Source organism: Trachinotus anak, unplaced genomic scaffold (assembly GCF_046630095.1).
Source record: "Trachinotus anak isolate AG129_WGS33_773 ecotype Australia unplaced genomic scaffold, CSIRO_AGI_Tana_v1 ptg000025l, whole genome shotgun sequence".
In the NCBI taxonomy this organism is placed as follows: domain Eukaryota; kingdom Metazoa; phylum Chordata; class Actinopteri; order Carangiformes; family Carangidae; genus Trachinotus; species Trachinotus anak.
Genome location: NW_027273876.1, coordinates 13,025,001 through 13,047,500, shown reverse-complemented (window position 1 = coordinate 13,047,500; position 22,500 = coordinate 13,025,001). Strand labels below are relative to the sequence as shown.

The following is a 22,500-nucleotide window of genomic DNA, read 5'->3' as shown; positions in this document are numbered from 1 at the left end:
GGCTCACTGAAGCGCCTGTGGAATAAGACGCTTAAGTGATCCCGTGCACCGACGTCCTCACTTTGCGTGGACAATTAGGCCAGAATAACGGTTTTATTTTCTTTTTTTTTTTTTTTTTAAAAAAAAAAAAAAAAAAAAAAAGCGATAAGTGTGGCATTGTCTTTCGGACTTTCCCGGGAGAAGCTTTATTTCTGGCCGTGCTTATTTTTCCGTTTCTGACGCTCCGGTGCAGCCCACCAGCTGACCCGGGTGAAATTACACCTCCAGGACTTTTTGTTGTTGTTGTTGTTAACTTACTCAAAAAGAAAGTCACCATGGCAGAGACGTCGGCGGCTCCAGCCAAAGCCAAAAAGGCGTCCAAGCCCAAGAAACCTGCTTCTCATCCCAAATACTCTGAGATGATTAAAGCAGCCATCGTCCACGACGCCAGCCGGAGCGGAGCGTCCCGTCAGTCCATCCAGAAGTACGTGAGGAAGAACTACAAGGTGGGCGACAATGCCGACGTGCAGATCAAAATGGCCCTGAAGAGGCTGGTGGCATCTGGGATGCTGCGCCACACCAAAGGCATCGGCGCGTCCGGATCCTTCAGGCTGACCAAGCCCGAGGACTCCAAAAAGTCAACCAAGGTGGCTGCGTCTGCCAAACCAAAGAAAGCGGCCAAGCCCGCCAAGCCCAAGAAGGCGGCCAAACCCAAGAAGGTGTCCAAGACGCCGGAAAAACCCAAGAAGGCGGCTGCAAAGAAAGTGAAAAAGGTCGCAAAGAAGGCGACACCGACGAAAGCCAAAAAGGCACCAGCAAGGAAACCCAAGGCAGCCAAGCCCAAGGCGAAACCAGCGAAGAAGGCAGCCAAGCCCAAGGCAAAGACACCGAAAAAGGCAGCAAAGACAGCGAAAAAGAAGTGAAAGGACAATAACAGAGACAAAGACACTGTAAATACTGAAGGAAATGTTTTCGTATATGTATTATTTTTGTAAGGTCTCCTGCAAACTTATGCTGTTTTTACCAGTTAGTTTCCTCTCCATTGCACTATAGCCTAAAGGTGCTGTAGAAACACTTGTGAGCATTTTTATTTGAAGTTGTTAATAATAATAATAATAATGTTCATTTCTGTCTGATCCTTGGATACATATAGACTAATGTAGGGTCTTGCCGAAAAGGAAAAATGTGTAAATAGTTGAACTAATGAATAGCTGTTAGTGCAGGGGGTCAGACTGAAAATACAAATGTTTCAATGGTGAGCATTGTTGAGCCTTTACAATGTACAGACCATAGGCAGTGGACGTCAGCAAGATTTTCCTAAAGGCTCTATAGTTGTCATTCAAGCTCCATTCTGTATATTTTTCCTCATGTTCAGATGATTCATAATATTCACCATCCCACTGTGTTCAGTCACTTTTAAAGACTGTTTATACCGCAACTCAATAAAACCTTTGTCATCTTCTACTAAATGTTTCAGTCAACTTATTGCGCGCGTTTTTACGCATGCGTAATCGGTGCACGGTGAAGCGGTGGACACTGGTGGAGCGGACGGAGGGATTAGTGGATATATCAAAGATTAATAGGCTTAATTCTACTCTGCATCAACAGACCGATAACAGTGTCTCCACCATTTTCCACACACATGAACTCGACGTGTAAACCTCTGGTCCGCTACATGAGGTCGTGGTTATTGTGCGCCAGGATGCTGCAGACAAAGCCCGTCGATGGAGGCTCCAAAGACATACACCGTGTTCCGTCGCAGAGAAGCTGATGAACATTTGACTAATAGAGGAAGAAAGTGGCATTTTGAGGTTTTAAATTACAAAATGATAATATCAAGGATTTAAAATGTTTCTTAAGTTCTACAATGAAATGGGCCTTAAAGAAGTCACATGCACTGAGCGTTAAATATCATCAGGTTATAACAATAACTACGATCATGCACTCCAAATTACTTTAGAACTGCTTTTACGACTAATTGGGATGGATCAAACAAAGGCTCTGTATGACACTTTGTGTTGTGAAAAAAAAACTCTTATTCCTTTTTTGGGAAACAACTACACAAATAGAAAGACCCTTAAGGGAATAGAATAGTGGTAAACACAAGGCTGGGAGACGAGTTAACTGGAGAAAAATGAATTAAGTCCTCTGCAAAATGAATAAACACCACAGTGCATAATCAAAAGCTAACCTGAATACAATTAATTTAGAATTTTTTTTTTTTTTTTTTGCCCTTTTGTTCCACCACATGGGACAACACTCAAAATCCCAGCATCCACGTCCCTGTGTGGCTCCAGAGGAGAGATGAGGTGTCTTTCCAGACACACCCACCGCTGACTGTCCTGCCTCTCACCTGACGTGCAACACTGCCATCTTGTGGCGTCCTGCTGGAACAGTTGACTCATCTTCACTGTAGTTGGGACCAAGAAGCCAGCAGCCACAGACTGAAGTCAAACTGATGAAAGTCAAGATCAAACACAAGTTACATTCTACATACTGTTAATTACTATTATCTTTAGAGACAAGAGGAAGATCGTCAAACTAACCTCGTTATATAGCTTCAGGCTGATTGATCAAAGAGCATCCATACTTGCTTTCAGATGCTATGTGCAAAAGGGCAGTTAATCGATGTTTCTTCAACATAAGAGTGACCCAACTTTGATTTTTGCAGCACAGCTAATATTATCTTTGGGAAATACTTTAAGTAACATGTTTTGTGATTAAGGTGATATGGTATCCAGAGCATGAATTACTCCAATCACACAGTCGACAGAACCAAACTAATGTTACCAACTGTTTTAACAGTAACGTCTTCTTTGAATCAAAGTCATTACCACAGAGAATAAAACAAAATGTGTAGGGTCAAGTCTCTGAAGTCTGAAATGCTGAAAAAATAAAATAATGAAAAAAAAAAAAACAGGACAAAACAGAAACTAAATTGAGTTTTGAGTAATCAGCACCCATCCCAACACCCACAATGTTAATCTTTTGGCCAGAAGGTCCCACACAGTCTGGTCTGGTCTTTTATTAAGCATCTAAATCAGTTCACTTTCAGTAAGAAAACAGCCATATTTTCAGTCACAGAAGTGTGTCCTGCAGAAACAGCGGGTCACCAGCTAAACGTATCAACGAGACAGACATTAACAGGACTGATTCATGTTGGAGAACAATGCAATGTCAGATTATGTGAAATGGTCAAAGTGTATGCACAGTGTCAGGTGTATTTGAATAGAAAAAGCACAGATTACAAATCTATTTCAGTCTCAGTTAAAATTGATTTGATTTCAATGTGAACAAAAGGAGTAAAAGCAGAGATCTGACCAGATTTCTTCCTAAAGATTTTGTTGTTTTAAGATCCGCTTTGTCTCCTTTCATAGGAGAAAATATTTCTTGCTTACTTGCAGATGCATATTCAAACTGCCATTTTTTTCCATGCACCAAGAGAAATCTCTCCCTGCCACAGCAGATCAGTGGAGGCCTTACTGCTAAAAACATTTTAACAATAAGTTTCAAGCTAATTAAAATGTTTCATTCTCAGGCAAAATGGTATGCCTGAGAGGCAAATAACATGCTATGACTACTCATTACTGCTGGAGTTATTTGGCAAATCAGATATGGACATCTTGTATCTGTGGTAGCTTGGTCAAAAAGGAAAGTGTTTCAGCAGCAGCCAGTCAGGATGTCCTCTCTGTGAAAATGCTTCATGTACTGCCCTTTGGTTCCTTAGTCTTGTCAATTTGGCATCTCTCTAGTATGCTTAGGAAACACAGCATGTATATAAAAACTTTCCAATCTCACCATCAACTCTTACAGATAATTGAGGGGAAAGCAGTGAACTTTACACTACTGTCTTTGTGCATTTCCTCTGTTATGATAAAGCACCTTTTTGGACATTAACAGTAGCAGTTCTGAGCGCAGGCAGGCTAACTCCTACTTAGCCTGGTTAGACAATGTAAGGCAGAAAAAGCTGGGCACAGCAGCGTGGAGAATAACATGATCACTAGATTCCAACTGCCTTTGGATTTTTTGCGATCTGTTGCCTCAGAGGGAAGGACAGAGTGAAGAAGTCAGACACTAAGAGGGGCAGAGATATGAAGAGTTTCCTGGAAGCCTTTATGGTGACAAATACAATGATGCAGCCTTCATCCAGTTCAGACTGCGGTGGCTCTGGATCTGGTCTTGAAGGTTTGCTCTTGATGGATGGAGGGAGCGTGCATCATCTTGAAATGATAAAAGCTCAACTGTTTGTTGGTCATTTCAGTCTAGCAACAGCTCTGTAGATAGCAAAGCCCAGAACTGCAACCACAGCCGAGCCCAACGCCACTCTCAGCCAGAAGGATGTGTTGCTCATGTCTGATCCATTCAAGTGTCTGAGATGGGAGGGGGAAAAAAAAATTACCGAAGGTCAGCCACACTAAATAATACACAGACAGTATCATTAACTTTACAAATGTCTTGCTTCTTTTAGATCTCTGCTTAACAGTTTGTAATTACTCAATGTTTAAACATAATATTCTCCTCTGACTGATGCTGATGTTAGAACGTACGGGTACATTGCTGCCCAGGCAAGCCTGGTGTAGATGTTCTTGCTGGTGGAGTCGAGGAACAGGCTGGAGAAGGGCAGCGGTGGAGGCAGTCGGTGTTTATAACAGAACTCCGCCGGGGTCATCCCGTGGAGCTGCTTGACGTCAGGAAGGTCCACCTTGGAGGCGACCAGCACACATGGGATGTTGCTCTCCATGTAGTGTTGCTAAGTAAAAAATGGGATAAAGAGTAAAAAGAGAGAGAAGAGAACTTTTCAAGGTATTCCTTATGACATTCAGATAACCCTTATTGGAATACATAATTAATATAAATAAAATGAAGAATAGCCTACATCACTATTATCATGACATGTACATGTGCATAGATCTCTTAAAATTCAGTCCGACAGTAAATAAGTAAAAAAAGGAACTGTTTATAAGGAGCTGTTTATTCCACTAACATTCATAATAACAGGCCAAGATGATTAAAGTTTGTCTTATAAACACCTTGTTCAGAATAAATACTTCATTTAGGATTTTTTTGGAATCTCTTTATAATTCTTTGACAGATAAAATTAGGCATGTTAACAACACTGACTACTTTTTATTTCATAAGACCTTGACTCTGGAAAGAGCACAGGTCCAGATTTCTATATGAGCTCTCTCGACCACTCGTGGGCTTTATCCAAGTGGTGCATCTTTCCAGGGAGAAAAGTCTTTGGTTAAGTGATGTTTACTAAATTCCAGTGGCTTCTGAATCATAGCAGTAACTGGAAGTGGCCTGCCTTCTCCTGCAGAGGTAACAACTGCAGAGTAATATTTATAGACTGAAATATTGCTTCACTACAATGAACACTGATGAAACAATGATAATACTGGAAGCATTTACCCATTCTGAACAGCTTAACTGGATTTAGTGCATTGCACATGTTGTTGGAGCCCTTCTTTCTATACAGCATGTAAATAGGATATATTTCCTGATCCTTTAATTTTGTGCTCAAGTTAATATTTTCAGTGGATTTGTCATTGATTGATTTGGAGTGTTCATTCCATCATATTTTTAACGTGATGGATTATCTAACCCAGGCAGTTATCATCTCTCCAGAATTAGCTTTTTGTAATTACAATAATTAGCAGTAGAAACTGCTAAAGGCAGCGAGGTGAGCTTTAATACTGCTTTATGAGCTAGGCTGACTGTGTGCAAACAGCACAAACAGTGTAAAGTAGATGAGCAACCTATGTGAGCACATTGAGAACACTGGTATTATCCTTTAAATCCTCCTGTAACTTTTGTTATGACTGACCTTGTATATACTGGCACAATAATTGAAGGAATGTGGGTCACTGGTGTCATACATGAGACAAGCAACGTCACAGGAGGCGTCTGATGCCTTCAGGAACTCCGCCTCCACATCCACCTCATTGAGCTGCATGTGGAGAATTAAAAAAAAAAAAAAAGAGTAAGGTGCCGAGGGTTTAGTCAAGATTAGACGTCAAGGGTCAACTTTAAGATCAGGATGAGGGATACGTACGATAAGGTACTTCTCCTGGTTGCTAACTTGGACAGTGTTTATGGTATAGGGGACAAAGGCACTGCTGGAATTTCCCTTATTCTGTAGAAAAGAGAGAGACAACACAAATAAAACAGGAAAAGTATTGATGAAGATGGTGACTAGTATAAGATATCAGTTTAATAATGCAACATTTGATATTTTCAACTCCAGACTAGCAGATTGTGCCGTACCACAACGTTGCGGCCCACAAAGGCCTGGAGAAAGGCTGTCTTGCCCGTCCCCCGCGGTCCAATCACCTTGCAAAGAAACACTGACCGTTGTGTCTGATGCTTTTCTAGGTCCACCTCTTTCTCCCGTGTCACTGCACACAAGCAACAAGAAGCCGAAAAACACAAAGGTCTGTCATTCTGTCTATGAGAAACACCAATTTCTGATTTTCCAATTTTCACTACTTGCTAGATGAAGTAAGAAAAACAGATGCTTTCTACACAGTGAAATATTGTTGGATAATATTTTTTCCATGCAATATTATTAATAGTACTTAAGTGGGAGTCCAACACTAACATTAAGAGGGCCATAACAAAGGATGTAAGAAAGATCAACCTGCCACAGGGGCTGTTGTTTGGCAACAAATGAGTCAGTTCTCTCCTGTTTCATCACCGTTGGGTTTTGTCGAGGCCACCAAACAGAGCAAACATGCTACAGTCCAGCCTGTGCAAAACATCACTTGTGTTCACCTGTTTATACCCAAGGATTTGTAGCTGCTGTATCTCAAATTTTATCACTAGAACTTGTGGGTAAGTGTGGTTGCAAACAATAAGAATTTCAGCAAATAATGTGAAAATAGGACTATGAAGGGCTCTTAAAAAACAAGTCAATTTAGCTTGTCAGATAATCAGCAACACAAAGTCTCTGGCTTTCATTTGACTTTTTTTTTTTTTTTTTACATTACATTTATTTCACACTAAAGTAAAATTAATCTCTACATTGGATAACTTCAATTTTACATGAGGTGCCCTCTAGTGGCATTAAGGGGACTATCACAAAGCATAACAGCTTGGGTAGAAATATAATGCAAGTCCATATTACACCTGTTTAAGTGCAGGGCATGCTGATCCAGTTTGAGTTGGGCAACACAGCATCACAAGTTCATGGTCAGAGGAAACAAGACTAAAAATCATAGACATGTGGGCATAAACAAGTTTCTAAAGTTTGGCCTCAGGGTACTGCCACAGGAAGGTGTTATATTACCAAAAACAAGACAGTTTATCCTCTGCACAGTGGCCACAGTCTAAACTGTAGCTCTAAACAGCTGTTGTGGTGCTAGATGACTGATCAGGAGATGATCAGTCGCAGCATTGGTCCTCTAGAGAAAATGTGTATTCGTATCAAAAGGCAATGCATCCATCTCAACAGCTGCTGAGTTATTTCACTTAAGACCAATGTATGACCAGCAACTGAATGACAGACTATTAGAGCAACCACTTGTTTCCTATTGTGATACTGATAACATTGCTAAAACTAAACGTACAATAACAATTACCACCAATAATAAAAGCATGATTCACAAATGTAAAACACATGCTAAAACCAGTGACCAGTCCCCTTGTTAAAATATTTGTGTTGCTTTCTACAGTAGGGTTAACAACAAGTGCTCATCTCTGAGACAGAATGTGTGTGATTAGCAGCAGTGGGACAAAATTACAACACACTTTCCCATCTTGTCAAATCTTTTCTGGCAAACGGTCCACAGACTGACTAGTTCACACACTGCATGTATGCACTGACACTATGCCCATGCACACACATACAACTGCTTCTCATATTAGCTCAAGTATGAATGACTAATTTTATAATTAATCCTTGTTCCTTTAGAAACAAGAAAAAAAAAAATCATCATGTTTCAAACCATGCTTCATGAAAGTGTAGACACATGCAATTTTCAAACTCAGGTGAAAGTGAACCCTCAAGGACAAATGTACAGGTACGTAAATCTATGAGGCTACAGTGAACTGGATTAAGACTAATAATCCTCCTATAGTGCTTAACTATGAGACATTTTCAAGGAGCATGTACAGTATGTATCTGATGTTCCACACGCAGATGGTCTCAACTTTCTAATGTACATGCTGTTTGTCGGGATTACTTAAAAATAACAGACTCAATCTTACATGCACACACACATACACACACACAAACAAACACACACCTGTGATTGCTGAAGTCTGTGACTCCTTCTCAGTGAGGATAGGGTAGCCTAGGTATCCTAGGTGCTCCAGGCAACGGTGGATGTCAAAGTATGCAGAAAGCCTGCATGTGAGGGCATGGACATGTGAGCTTTAAACAGTGCAGAATATAAATCACCCATGAGTGCGTTAAATTGTTAAACTGTGGCATGCTTACAAAATCATCAACAATCGAGTGAGACACTTACATCCACTGACAGAGGTAGCCATGATTAGAGATGTAGCCCTCGTCTGTGGTTGACACACTCAGGTACACTTCAGCACCCCATGGCATGTAAGGACATACACAGAACAGGTTCCGAAGCTCTGCCGGTGACAGGGCAGAGTCTTTGTCCTAAGAGGGGAAAAAGCCACTTCTTCAAAAAAAAGGACATCCTCCACTATTAAGTAAGGAGATTTCCCACAGCATTTATCTGTTTCACTCAACAGCCCAGTGGGACACTGTAACCAGAGGCAGCTAGGATTGCTACTCACTTCATCGTACTTGTCAAACAGCTGCTGGAGAAACTGGTGGCCTAAATGATTGATTTCTGTGGTGCAGCCAACAGGAACCCGAAGTCTGACAACACAAAGACAACGATTGGCTATTTACATACATGGCCATTCCTGACTATTGTGTACAAATAAATGTAACACAGACAAAGACACAGGAAAACATAAGAGAAATATAGTCTGAGATAGATAACTGTAGAATACATAGATCTCTTGACCATTTCAATACAACCTGTTGGAAAACTATGTTAATCAGTAATATAACATTTTAGAGTTGAAATAATAGGTATGATACAATCAGTAGACCTACTCAGGATAAAGGTAATCATCAGTCAGCTCAAGGTTGTCGTCATAACCAAACTTTCTGAGGATGGTCCATGTGGTTTCATGTCGGCCCCTCTGGATAAATAGCGTATTAAGGAACAAGAAACCTGACAGAGAAGAAATACAAGACTTAATTTGAGCGTGTCCCTGCAACAACACAGTTTAAAGCTGCATGTTCTCATTCACGACTAATTTTTACCATTTAGGGTCAGGCCGTTGTCCTGCACCCCATCGCTGGTGTTCTTCCAAACTACTGTCTTCACATCTTCTAAGGCTTGAGGTGCCAGAGGATTCCCAAAACATGATTTCTACAAAAACAGATGGATAATTTTATAGGAAACAAAACGTTCCGGTTCAAGTAACAGCTGAGAAAACATTACGTTAAGTGATTTAAACTGGCACCTGAAATCTGTTGAGTTCAGTGTCACTGAGGATACGGTCATTGTCCTGGTCAGAAATGTAGAATATTCTGCTAAGGGCTCGGACACACAAAGGTTTTAGCTGGGGAAAAATATTGAAGGACAGAGAACTTATCTTTAATCAACAATCATTTAAGTGCACAAGTAAAAAAGTGGACTGGGACAGAGACAGGCTGACTAAGTAGTTGGCATCCTATTTCCAAAAATGGCTGACCTGTTTGTCTTCAGGGTCGTAAAGAGGGGCAGTGGGGTGAAGAACTGCCTTCTGTGCATAGTAGAAAAGCTCGGAAATGTTTTTCAGGTTCTTTGCCGAACACTTGAAAGAGAACATCGGCAGAGAGATTATTTCAGATACAAGTATCTGCGCAGTCTAAAAGCCAGATAAAGTCTGCATGTGTAAATATTTGTGTGAAACCCAGCAACCGTGCGTGTATCACAATGGTAAGGTTAGCAGGTGTATACAGACTGCAGTGATTAGCAGACTGGATAAGTCAGCAGTTCAGCCTCACCTCCACACATGTCTCAATCTCAGAGAACTGGTTCATGATGGGAAGAATGGTTTCCATTGAGCTCCCACAGCGCAGATCAGACTTGTTTCCCACAAGGATGATGGGAATTCTGACATAACATATGAAGGCAAGTTAACATCTAGTACAACACCACCATGATTCGTTGTATACAGATGATTCTGCAGCACAAGACATATTACTAATCAGGAACTGTGTAATGTGCTCACTCTCCACATTTTGAGCATTTTGCTGATGTTCTTGTAACATTTTCAGGATGACTTAACTCTACAACAGGCTTAAATTCCTAGACTGCCAGTAGTTTGCCAACATAACATGCAAACAGAGGGAAGTAGAGCAAAGTTCAACAGCAAAGCAGAGCTCAAGTAACACACACCCATCAATAGGTTATACGTACTTGTTCCCTTTTTCTGCATCTCCATTTACTAAAGGTATCCATTTAGTTTTGATCTGAAAAGTAAGGAGAGGCATATGACACAGGTGTAGTTTCTATTTTAAATGCATTTAGTAAATAAAATACACAGTATGTGGAAGGATTGTACAGTGTGAGACAATGTAAACCAAGCAGCAGGTTCCTACCTTGTCTATTGTGTCCTCGTTGGTGACGTCATACACTACACACACCACATTAGCCTGCGGTGACAAGAACTTAATATCAAAAACAGACAACAAATTCTATTCAGCCTATCTTAATTAAACCCCTGGTACACCCTTAAGTTAAAAAAAAGCAGGAAAGTTTATGTATGTTCAAAAATCCCTGGAGCCAGAGAAAAACATCAGGCTCGGGATGTTGTTGCTTTGAGTATTAAACCTAAAAAGCTTAAACTGACATTTTTTTCTGTGCATGTTGTTGTTGAGTACTTCAGGAGAGAGACCAACCTTCAAAAATGTCTTATTGGGTCTCATGAAACGTGTGGCAACACTTCAGAGTTGCAGACAACCTTACAGGCGATTACTTTTATTAATAAAACTGATTTCATATTTCCATTCATCATTGAATTATTCAAGGTCATTCCAGCCTAATTCAAGACCTAGTTGGATCTGGTTTTTAAAAAGGATGATGTTCAACTACAGAATGTTGTAAGGTGTGCTTACCTTGATGATCTCATTTCTAAGGATCTCGTCACTCTGTTCTTTTTCTGTTGGGGCCAAAGACAAATACAAACAAACCTGAAACTCATGTCATACAGACCCACGTGCACTGTCTACGGCTCCTTGTTTTACAGCTGGTGTCTTAATGTGCAGCAAGCGCTGAGACCAGTCAGAGGACTGGCTAATGATGGTGGTACAAGTTAGCCTTCAGGTCATGTTACCTGAGTAGTCCACTATGTGTGTAGGCACCTTCTCCGGAGTCACGTCAGCAGGGATGGTGATTTCTTCAGCTCTGGAGGGAACCTGTCAGAGAGCGCAGATCACAGATAGACTCTCAATCATCAGGCCACAGCCTCCCATAATACAAACTCTATTCATATAAATATGGTAAAAAATTTGGAATTGTACCAAGCACATTTACCATCAAATCTGTACTGGCCACACTGTACATAACGGAGCAGTCCTTAATGATTTATCATATACAATTTCGAAAATTTGGCAAAAATATGTGGTAAAAACCTAGCATTCAGTAAAATTCAGTAGTGGTTTCTGAATACAGTGGGAACCATTTGACTCAGCAAACTGAGTATTAAAATCTTTAATGATATTCTAGTTATTTTACACCTGATCATCAGTGAGGTATGAAAACTTGTCTCAATTTTGCAAGAGGCGCAGCAGAAGAAGTATATCTGCAAAGGACAATGAGACAATGATAACGCCTCCTGCTTTACACTTGCACAGGCAGGGAGGAATTTTATTAGCTTGTATGCAGTGAACAGCATCAAGAAACAATTTGTTTTCCTTAGTGCACATAAATGAAGAACTTTGCTGAGTATTGGTGACTGTAGAATAATTGTGGCCATAATAACCAAACAGAGGTCAATGCCTGCCACAAGATGCAAAGTTGCAGGTGGTCAGTTACCTGACCATCCCCCAGTGACAAAGAAACTGAGGCAAAAACACGGCAGTGTCGAGCAGCTGTGCTCACACACTTACCTGTTCGGGGAACTCCTCTCCAACCAAAGACATGATGAGTGACGTCTTCCCCACCTTGGCTGTTCGGAGAGACAATATGCAGAGGATGAGAAGAGCAGCCAGAGAGACTCAATGATCCATTTGCATAATAATTCACCCAAAAGCCCTGTAAGGACTGACTGTGGCATAAAGCGACCATTATTTTATTGCATGTGCTCAGAAAAGTGTTTATCCTGAGTCAAACTGAAAACATTAAGTCAAATGTCATGATGACATATGACATATCTACAGAATGCCTAACAACAGTCATTATACTGAGTAACTAAACTGTACATAGAGCTAAGCTAATGGGAAATCACTATCAGATAAACACGGTGACTTGATAAGTCATGATTTTATTGGGGTATTTAGGTTCAGTCTTCTTAATTCATAATGAAACTGCCTGACCGCAGCTAACACTAGATTTACAGTTAGCTAACATGTCGATTCACTCTAAGATTATTAAAATAAAATTAGAAATACATATGTATATTGTGTAATGTGACTTTAAGTTCTCCATGACAGTTAACGTTATTTACCAACCGTTCACAAATTAAAAGCAAAGTTGCTCTAAGCTATGTTAGCATTAGCGGAAATGAACGTTTGGAAAGGGGCCACTTCGTAGAAAATATACGCATTTTTTTTTAGTACACAATTAAAATAGAAACACATACATGTTCAGTTTAACAGTCTTCGCCATTGTGCCACCAGGAGTAACTCAGCTACACTCAGCTCCAAGTTAGTAAGTTAGCGACAGCAGCTAACGCTTGCTAGTCTTCTAGCTTGTGGTTAGGTGTCAGTGGAAGTGACTTACGTTCCCCCAGTAAGAGTATCCTGACGTCTTGTTTCATGCTTCCTCTCTGCGTGAAGAACAGTCAGACCCGCCGCAGTGCTACAGTGACATTTATCTTTCATGTGAATGTCAAATTTCCAGCTAAAACCAAACGAGTGCCTCCCCACAGCGACATGCACCCAAGGTGAACGCATATCGTTCCGGTTCACAGAGGAGGCGGGGAAAGCCCGCCCCCTGCAGGCCGAACACCGCGCTGCACCGGTGCTCAACAGGCGCACCTACCGTACATTACTGGAAGAGAAAATACCTTCACTTCAAATAGTGAAGAGTCAAAGGGTCATACTGGCATTCAATACAGACAGTGTGTCAGCTTAAAAACTGCACCTGCATACACACAGCGCCTCAGTAAATGAACTTTTTTTCCCATAAAGGTTCTCATGAACCATTAACAGCAACAACTTTGTTAAATACTTTAATGTAACAATACATTTTAGTACAGAGCTTAATTATAATCCAACCCATTAAGGTTGTTATTAAAAAAAATGAGATATTCAGACGACTGTCATCTTTTAAAGGGAGTCTAATACTTTAATCCTCTTGTGCTCTAAATATTAAAAAAACTGGCTCCTTCTTAATAACTTTAGGGTGATTATTCTTCTAAATACCTTCTGATAGCACCAGCAGCATAATGTAATACACCATTTATTGATCATAATTATGTTGCTCTACCCAAAGATTTTTGTTGAAACTATTTGATCCATCAAGCCGTTGATTTTTCATAGAAGGATACAGGACAACTTCTAAATATGAATTAAGACAGTGGTAACTACTGTCCTGTTCAAAAGGGTTATAGCAGTGTAGTGTAATATTATAAGCTGAGTTCTCTGTCTATTTGCTAAATGCACTGTGTCTACAATATTGATTACTATGATTACTATACTCATCACAAACACGATTGAAGTGTGAAGAATAATGTCACAAAACATGTAAACTGTGTGTATCACTGATTATGTGCACGTTGTGTTGCACTCAAGCAAATATATTATTTTTAAAAAAATGCAGTATGAAAAAGTTCGAACATAATGGTGTATTCCTGGACGAGGGCATGTTTTTTAAAAAATGTAATAGAAGAGAATTAGAATATAATGGTGTCCACTGGAGGAGGCTATGACTAATAAAAATAGACAGGCCCGGGCATGGCGAGGCCTGTCAGTGTGCTCTGGGTCACGGTGCCCTCAGGCCACTGTGACCTGAGCATGAAAAACTGTGTGAACAACGCACAGGTGGATGCACCAGTTTCTGTTGTTCTCGGGCTTTGTTGTCGACAATACATCTCTGCTGCACTGAACTCTGCCTCCCGGTGATTTTTGAAGACTTTGAAGATTTCTGAACAACTGATAAGACTCAAGACTTAGAATCTGGTCCATGAGCGGGGCGTCCGTCCAGCATCAGCAGCAACTATTAGTGTCAGAGTGGCATCAGAAAGTTTAGAGCAGGACCAAAGCCACTGAAGCAGCAGTTAGCGGAGAAATAAAAACATCAAATGGGCATAATAATCTGACAATAAATGTATTATTGAATTGTAAGAGCTTGATTTAAACAGGAACTCAATATTTGAATGTAAAGTTGTGTGGATTTTGTAAATGAGCAGAAAAACAAAGAATTGCTTCAAGAGCTGTCTCTCTCTCTCGATCCCACACACTCCCACAGACACACACACACACACACACACAGAGAGAGAGAGAGAGAGCAGTATTTTTGGCACGATGAATGTGATGAATGCATCATTGTGGAAATTACTGTAAAAAATTTCTGGGGTCATTTTCAACTGGGGTTTTGTTGTTGAGTCCATTCCACTAGAAAATCACAAGGAATTATGTGTAATGTGGAGTCACAATAGAAGACATGGAGTCATTTAAGCTCCCAACAATGCTGTAACATGTCAGCTAGTGCTCAACAGTTTGAGTGTTTGTTTACCAATAACTGTCCTCTCGTTGCCATTATTTAATCTGTCTGTATTATGCCTACTTCCATCTTGTTTTGTATCAAATTAAATCCTATCAACCTCCCCAGACATGATGATATTGCATAAAATTACTAGAAACATCTTTGGATTAAGGCATGTCCATGTAAGCATTTGACCTGTTGTTTTGAAGTCAATGTGTGGATTTTACTCCATTAAGCAAATATTGCTTTTTTTTAAAATACACAAATACGTAAATATAATCATGTCACAGACTAATTGCCAAAGCTTGTCAGTGTCCAAAATGGAAACTCAAGAGGATTCATGCAAAATGTTCTGAGCAGTACATCTGTCCCCCATCATTCTTGTGGGAGGATGTAAACATAGAAATGTCTTTGGAAGCTGCAGTCTTCTTTTGTGTGAATGTGTACCATCCTTGAATCCTTACAGTCATCTCACAACACAGATTGGAATTTTTTGTGCTTTTTATTTAAATCCCAAACTAAAATAAATAGTCAAACATTAGAGACGACTGGACACACAAAAGAATCCCTTCAATAAAAACGGTTGCATTTTACAACCATAAACATGAAAGAAAATTATTCATTTCATGAAACTCCATTGAGGCAAATCCTACACAAAGCTTCTCCACAAGTTGTAACTATTTCCCTAAAAATATTTGATTGATAAAAAAATATTTATGGAAGAATAAAATTACATTAATTAACAATATAAACTATGCACAAGTGGAAAGAGATAAACCTACAAGGTCGGAGATTCATAAACAGATTTGAGGCTGTCAGAGGCCTCGCACCTCCCACAGCAGGATCTCATTATAAGCCACAGTGAACAGAAGCGTCCCAGAGGGAGAGAAGTGACAGGTCTGCAGTGAGTCACTGTGCTGTAAGAAGTCCTGAAACCTGCCACTGCTTGACTTGATCAACTTCAGCACTCGCTCTGATAAGAGATCAGACACATAGTGAGAAATTCAATAAACCCATGTTCCAAACTTATATTACTAATTTCTTTACTAGATCATTACAGTGGTAAATCAGAAAAACACATGATCAGAGTTTACCTTTTGATCCCACAGCTATGAGCTGACTCTTAGAGGAGAGGCCAAAGCATGTGGCCCAGTGGGGCAGGGCAATCTTTTTTATTATCTGTAGTAAAAAACAAAAACATTGTCTGATATTACACACATATGTCTAGACATTCTGCCAGGAATATCTGTTCTGTAATGGTACAGATAAAATCCCAACACTGTGATTGAGCGGTGAAGTAGCCAAGTGAAGTATCTGTACCTGTTTTTTAGTTAGGCTGTAAAAAGACAACTCTTTCTCTACTCCATAGCCAGTATAGACCACCAGGCCAGGGTCTGCTGGGCAGAAAGCAGCCAGGCTGGGAGGTGGGCTGTCATCCTACAACACAAACAGTTTAGAGACATAAAAAAAGAAAAAAAAAAATACACACATATAGGTACATTTAATATAAAATATGCTGAGGGAAAATATGGCATGCAAATGTTTAGTATGAATTTTCAACTTATATCTTTCAGATGTCTTTCTCCTGAGTATTGAAGACAAAACAGACCTGAAAATTCAGTACTAACATGATTGTGCAGAGCACATGTGTATAAAAACCATGTTGAAACTGGACTGATACAGGATTCAAAAAGAAATTACTTCAGAAAATGGAGACTAGTACCTTTGAGCCTTAAATAAAAAGGACATACAGCAGCATTCAACATTTGGAAAGACATTTCTAGTCATTAGTGCATACTATTACTTAAAATACAGATAGTACCCCAAAATAGGCCGGAGCAGGAAATGTGAGCCAGTCTAGCAGATCACACTTGTCCTTCGACCAATCGACAGCCCAGACACTGACACGTCTGTCAGAGCTGGCAGCCACCCACATCTCGTTTCCTTCCAGTCCGAAATTCTTACACTGGGGATTAGAAGATAAAAGAAGAGATGTACTGATGAAAAAAATGTCATAAAATGTCACAAGAACCAAAGAAAGGATTTCAGAGATAACCTTGTCCACTGTAGAGAGCTGATGAAATGAAAATGTCAGACAATTCTTTCTTAGAGCTGCAGGGAAATACTGATCAACAGCACTTGCCCTGCACATAATGAACATTCTCTGATGCATATATGAAAAGTGAGGTGGATTTGAAAATAACTTCAGAACAAAATAGTTATAGTACTCAGATTACTGTCTAAAGTGTTTGTTTGATAAGTGATTGCTGTTTCAGAACCACCTCTCTGACTGTTTCTATTGTGCTGTCATGTTAATCTCTGATAAAGCTCCACTCCTTGGTCCAATTCACTGAGCTGACCTCTTCTTTCACACACTGGATGGTGGTAATCGGCGCTCCTTTGTGGTCCCTGATGACACGGATAGTTGCTCCATTCACTGGGCTGCTGACAGCTACCAGACCATTCTTACCCCCTGAAAGGATCACATGACCTGTTGGGGGCCAAAAACAGATACACAGCCAAAGTGGATGACTCATAGCAGCTTTAGTATAACCTGAAACTTTACTGCTAGTACAGGGACTCGATCATAGGTCTTTGAATCCGAGGGAAAATTCTTCTCTTGACTCCTCAACTGTGCTTTGACCCATCTTTTGATCAGTTAAACATTGTTCTTTTAGTGTTTGACCACCACAATAGTATCCTAAAACATCACTAAAAGAAGCAGACAGGACGAGGAAGACAAGGGAAAAGTGGGGTGTCACCAAAAATATAATTACATTTCATTATAAACTAACTCCTGCAAATCAAGTAGTTCAGTTTCTGGAATTACAGCAGAGGGAAGTTTTTGGCACTGCTGTCCTCTCTCACCATTAGCTGAGTACTGAATGGCAGTGACAGCTACGTGATGGGGATGCAGCTTCATCTCCATCTCTGAGGAGGCAAGCCGGAAGATCCTCAGGGTCCCGTCGCTGTATCCTGCAGCCACACATGCGCTGTCCTTAGTGGAAGAAGGGCTCCAGCACACACAGCCACATGCCTGGGCAATGTAGAAAAGCCGTGTATGAAGTTATGGTGCACAGCAGCTGTGATTGAACCCACTTACAGTAAGTCATGTTGCCACCCACCACCTGTTAGCAGAGAGTACAGAAAATATGCCCCTGATGTAATGAAAAATGTTCTAACTTCTAGGATTGCTGATGATTTTTTATTTTCTAGCTTAGAAAAATCATAATGCATAAAAATTCTCATTTCACCACAGTATTATAACTTGAGTAGAAACACTAGTAGACCACTGATGAATTCAGTAACTACATAAAACAAATGTGCAATTTATTCTGCTATATATTTTTTGGAATATGTAAAAATTGAAAAGGTTATTCTCTAAATTCTCTAATCTCTAATGATATTTACAGAAGATATTCCATTAGAAAAAACGTAATGTTCCCTCAGTTTATGCAAGACCAGACTCACCTATTAATTTACTATATTTCTCAAGTGTGTTTCCTCACCTGGTTGAGCACCTGGAACTGCACCACCAGTTCGTTGCTGGGGGCCGACCACACCCTCACACTGCCGTCCTCACTGCAGGTGGCGAAATGACTCTCGTCAGAGCTAAACACCACATCGTTCACCTGGACAGCAGAGAAATGGAGAAACACAAAGAGGACAAAGCCCTTGTATATGAGAGCAAGGAAAAATCTCACTGTGATAATGTTAGTGCCACAACCCTTGCTTCTGAAAAACAGAGGTCAGAGGTCTCATCAGGTAATTTTCATCCTCCTCATCTGGCATTTTTCTGTAGTTGTTAGACTCTCCTGCTTAATTCAGAATTACACTTCTTCATCCACTTCTTTCTAAAGCTTTATCTCCTGCACCAATCAATAATTAGTCCTATTTAAATTAAATACCACCAGAAAGATGTGCCACGACTATAAATGTGAAATAACCCTAAACCATTGACAGGTAAATTAATAAAAAAGAAAAAAAAAAAAAGGTAATTGCTTACCATTATAAGTAAGTTGGGCCACTTAAAATAAATACAAGAATTAACAAAACATTTAACATAAGGACATAAAACAAAGAAAGACAAAACAATCAAAGCGGACACAGTAAAACTGATTGAACTGGAGGAATACATAAAGATGGATAAAGAAAAAAAAATGTTAAAATTGGGCATAGAAAGAAAAATCCAAAGTGATTATAATTATAAGTTGATAATAATAATTAACAAGTCTTTATTTCTCAGGCAGTGCTTTCCACAGTCTAGGAGCCCTAATGGCAAAAACACTTATCCAATTTGAGGGGGACTACGTCTGGTAGGAAGCAAACTAAGTGGTGAAAGCGAGTGTTTTTCGAGTAATAAAGCATTTACATGACCAATTTCCTTTTCCTCACTGATCTGGGGCTAACCATCAGTTGACTGAAATGTCATTAATAACTTAATTGCTTCTCTACACTTTCTTTACCTTCATTCCATCATCTTAAGTTTTTGTTTCAAACACTTGGCCCTGAACAGCATCAAACTGCTTCCAGTAATGAACAACTCTTCTTCCCAGGGGATCGCCTTTGATGTGTGATTGACAGGTCATTAATACAGATTCTTAATGCAGACATTTGGTCTTTCAGATTAGAATGAAAAGAGAATGTTGATCACATTATTGATGTCACTCTTTCATTTAACTGTGCCAGTGACCACACTGCAGAGAGGGTTTAGTTTAACAAGATTTAGTGCAAGACCTAGCAGCTGTGTGTTGTCATTTAGTAGAGCTCAGTAACATCTCAGTTTTCCAGGATAAACTGTGAATAGGTAGTGCGAAAAATATTTGTTTAGTACATCTTTTACTACCATAGCTGTAGCTTTTGACAGACATGTTACCATGGGAGATGTGTACGTTTTAAGTTGTATAGTCCAGCCCCTGCAGGAGACACAAGATGTGAATATAGTTATTTTTAATATCCCAGAGCTCACACTGATACCTTGGTCTTGTGCCCGCTGACCAGCCGGATGCTGCTGTCATCTGACCAGTTGATGTACCAGAGGGTTCCAGCTGTGGTACCGACAATGCCCATGTCCATTGTGTTATCAAATGCTGCGCTGACCGTCGTCCCATCCAGCATTATCTCTCTCTCCAGCACCACAGTGGTCCCACTGAAGGACAGGCACAGTTGACCAAAAACAATGAGCTCATTAAAATGAATGGAGACATGAAGACGTATTCTCATTCTATATCTGGTTCACACAATACACATTAACAGCTCCACTAATTTGTTGCACACAGCTTTTGTGATTTTTTATACATGACTAAGAGCTTACTGCAAAAAAAAAAAAAAAAAAAAAATCAGCCAGGCCCAGCAGAAGACCACATTCATCCAGAATTACACATTTGTATAATCATTATGATTGCGAGAGCCACTGACAATCCCCACATTTTCAGCACACTGTCTTTAAAAATAACTGTTAAATACCACAGTTTTCTCATGACACAACATTGTTAACATGTGATCTAGAGACACCCCTGAGAGGGCTGCAGTGGTTAAGTACAAGTGTAGGTGAATCTTTAACACAGAAACATACATTTGTCACACATTACTCTCATACATGTCTGCCCCACACTTCTCAAGTTTGTGAACATAATGTCTAACAAAATGCCATCTAAACAGACCTGATTAGCCTGGTGGCAAAATGTAAACAGTAAATTTCACTCAGAAATGCCCAACACAAGGGAAAGGGGGCACTTCTGAAACTCTTATTAATGTTTACGATGCTACAAAGAATTGGAGAATTTTTATACAGCAAATCAATTAGCCCAAATGTTGGAATCAATAGTTGGCACTGCTTTGGTATCGGCTGAACCAGATATCAAACAGCTCAAAATGTAGCAAAACTGTCACCAGAGGTATTACTATATATTTGCAGCTAGGTAGCAACAGGTTGTCTTTCCTGTCAAAAACAGGTTCAATTGGTTTTTAAATTGATTTCTATTGCTGACAGGAGAAAAAAAAAAATTTTTCAGTTGCACCCTGAAATTACCCTTTTGTTACCAAAAGGCTGTTGTATATTTGACAAACATCAAATATCGGTTAAAACACACTTTAGAAGACTGGCTTTTCTGCTGTCCAATATCTGTTTGAATTTTTTTTTTACCTTCTTCTAGCTCTCTATTGTTGGAGAAATTCATGGGGGGTGTACAACCACACTTCCTACAAGTCTCTGATATACAGACTGTCACAGAGGACAAGAAATCACAGAGTAGCAATACAATAATATCATGATGCAGAATAACCCATGATATCTATGGTATCACAATACAGGTGACTCTGCACTTTGTGATATATGTGTAGGGGATAAACACAGGGAAATACTGATAAAAAAGCAAATATACAAATACTACACCCTTTTACCCATATAGTAAGCTCTTGACATTTTGAATTTTATCTAAACTGAAATGAAACAATGCAGGTGTGCCACTCTGTTCTTCTTAGTACACCGACTCAGGGCGGCATGTATAAATACATCACATGAGATAATTAAAGAAAAGAGGCGACCGCTATGATAAGACAGGGAAAATCGTAAGAGAATGAGCAACAAACCTGTCTTCCACATCGCAGACCTTTTCCCGAGGCTTCACACCCTGTACAGCTTCTACCTCCCACAGTCGCAACCAGCGGGTGTTGCTGCCTGTCAACAGACGGTTCCCTCGACACAACAGCACTCCTACGGCAAGAAACCAAATCAATCCAATTACCAAGCCCAAAACACATGTAAGCCATATGACTCAGTACTTTAAAGGAACTTTACCAAGCAACCACTACAAGAGACAAGAAGAGAATAATGCTGTTGTTTGTTTCTTCTGTGTGAGCTATTAACAGTATTTAGCTAAAAAACATTGCTATCCAAGCTAGACGGTCAGGATGTAGTTAATTTGTACCAATCTCTCCCTCATCAGCTTCCCAGGTCATGATGCAGCGCTGCGTGTTAACGTCCCAGACGCAAATGTGTCCTCGATTGGTGGCGGTGAACAGAAAGGTGTCCATGTGGTAGCACAGAGCTGTCTGCTCCACATCACCGACCTCTGATGGTGCTTTCTCCCTCTGGACCTATAAGGGTGAAAGGTCAATCCTGATGTACCAGAGCAAATACAAGAAAATATTACCCAAAAGTTACACACTAAATGTACTTGAGAAGAATGCATCACACAAATACCTTGAGTTCGACATCCAGGCCATGGGTGTGGATGAGGCAGAAGTAAACTCCTTGGCTGCCCACACAGCCCAGCTGGCTGGCTGCTGAGGGGCTGAAGGCTGCATCATGGATCGGCCCTGACATACTCACACTGGACAGCAGCTGGAAGGTCTTGCTGCTCCACAGGGCCACCTCTGGGTCAGAGAAGTCTCCTATGAGGCGTCAGGAAGAAACAGTGGTCAGTGGTAGCAGAATCATTTCATTGGCCAGACAAAACATTTGTTGCATTTTAATCATGATGTCAAGAGACGACTGAAGGATGCAATCCGATTCAAATTTTACTGACCGACAGAGAGAAAGAAGCGGTCATCCCTGGAAAAAGCGAGACTCTGCACAGCTCCTCTGTGGTAGGAGATGGTATTCTGACAAGCTCCATTCTGGACGTCC

General features: G+C 40.2%; 4 protein-coding genes across 5 annotated transcripts in view; 1 reads left to right on the top strand and 3 right to left on the bottom strand.

Annotated features, from left to right (window-relative positions):
- rhbdl1 (rhomboid, veinlet-like 1 (Drosophila)) overlaps window positions 1–2,849 on the bottom strand; it is a 56,328-nt gene extending 53,479 nt beyond the window's left edge. The window contains exon 1 of the mRNA XM_071461773.1: window positions 2,333–2,849. The gene's annotated coding sequence lies outside the window, so the exon portion shown is untranslated. The remainder of the gene's footprint in view (window positions 1–2,332) is intronic.
- h1-0 (H1.0 linker histone) lies at window positions 30–1,448 on the top strand. Its single transcript, XM_071461775.1, has one exon. It carries the CDS (start codon window positions 315–317, stop codon window positions 900–902), a length of 588 nt encoding a protein of 195 aa, XP_071317876.1. The 5' UTR covers window positions 30–314; the 3' UTR covers window positions 903–1,448.
- A 140-nt stretch (window positions 2,850–2,989) lies between the features above and the next one.
- On the bottom strand, window positions 2,990–13,145 carry rhot2 (ras homolog family member T2). 2 transcript variants are annotated; one of them, XM_071461769.1, is made up of 19 exons: window positions 12,945–13,145; window positions 12,113–12,171; window positions 11,338–11,419; window positions 11,120–11,163; window positions 10,604–10,657; window positions 10,422–10,474; window positions 10,007–10,115; window positions 9,712–9,813; window positions 9,481–9,579; window positions 9,278–9,386; window positions 9,065–9,185; window positions 8,737–8,821; window positions 8,451–8,596; window positions 8,226–8,326; window positions 6,247–6,377; window positions 6,035–6,115; window positions 5,807–5,929; window positions 4,527–4,729; window positions 2,990–4,349 (listed from the first exon to the last, which is right to left on the bottom strand). In XM_071461769.1, the coding sequence occupies exons 1-19, from the start codon at window positions 12,979–12,981 to the stop codon at window positions 4,232–4,234; spliced, it is 1,857 nt and encodes a 618-aa protein (XP_071317870.1). In that variant the 5' UTR covers window positions 12,982–13,145; the 3' UTR covers window positions 2,990–4,231. The 2 variants fall into 2 exon arrangements, with proteins under 2 accessions (XP_071317870.1, XP_071317872.1); XM_071461771.1 differs by having other exon boundaries at window positions 11,366–11,419; window positions 12,945–13,144.
- A 2,201-nt stretch (window positions 13,146–15,346) lies between these two features.
- The window catches only part of wdr90 (WD repeat domain 90), a 21,955-nt gene continuing 14,801 nt past the window's right edge, over window positions 15,347–22,500 (bottom strand). The window contains exons 32-43 of the mRNA XM_071462892.1: window positions 22,400–22,500; window positions 22,075–22,265; window positions 21,800–21,968; window positions 21,462–21,585; window positions 19,848–20,019; window positions 18,380–18,502; window positions 17,739–17,907; window positions 17,231–17,361; window positions 16,693–16,836; window positions 16,191–16,307; window positions 15,965–16,049; window positions 15,347–15,843 (exon numbers count right to left, since the gene is read on the bottom strand). The exon at window positions 22,400–22,500 is cut by the window's right edge and continues 56 nt beyond it. Of these exons, the coding sequence (XP_071318993.1) occupies window positions 15,686–15,843; window positions 15,965–16,049; window positions 16,191–16,307; window positions 16,693–16,836; window positions 17,231–17,361; window positions 17,739–17,907; window positions 18,380–18,502; window positions 19,848–20,019; window positions 21,462–21,585; window positions 21,800–21,968; window positions 22,075–22,265; window positions 22,400–22,500 (1,684 nt within the window). The 3' untranslated portion in view covers window positions 15,347–15,685. The remainder of the gene's footprint in view (window positions 15,844–15,964; window positions 16,050–16,190; window positions 16,308–16,692; window positions 16,837–17,230; window positions 17,362–17,738; window positions 17,908–18,379; window positions 18,503–19,847; window positions 20,020–21,461; window positions 21,586–21,799; window positions 21,969–22,074; window positions 22,266–22,399) is intronic.

Bases quoted from the DNA above. Each gene is read 5' to 3' on its own strand.
- h1-0 (XM_071461775.1), top strand. From the start codon at position 315: ATGGCAGAGACGTCGGCGGCTCCAGCCAAAGCCAAAAAGGCGTCCAAG.
- rhot2 (XM_071461769.1), bottom strand. From the start codon at position 12,981: ATGAAACAAGACGTCAGGATACTCTTACTGGGGGAAC. The intron at 6,378-8,225 runs GTGTGTGTTTGT...GCTTGTGTGCAG, and splicing joins ACAGACTTCAGCAATCACAG to TGACACGGGAGAAAGAGGTG. The intron at 4,730-5,806 runs GTCAGTCATAAC...TTTTTTACTTAG, and splicing joins ATTGTGCCAGTATATACAAG to CAACACTACATGGAGAGCAA.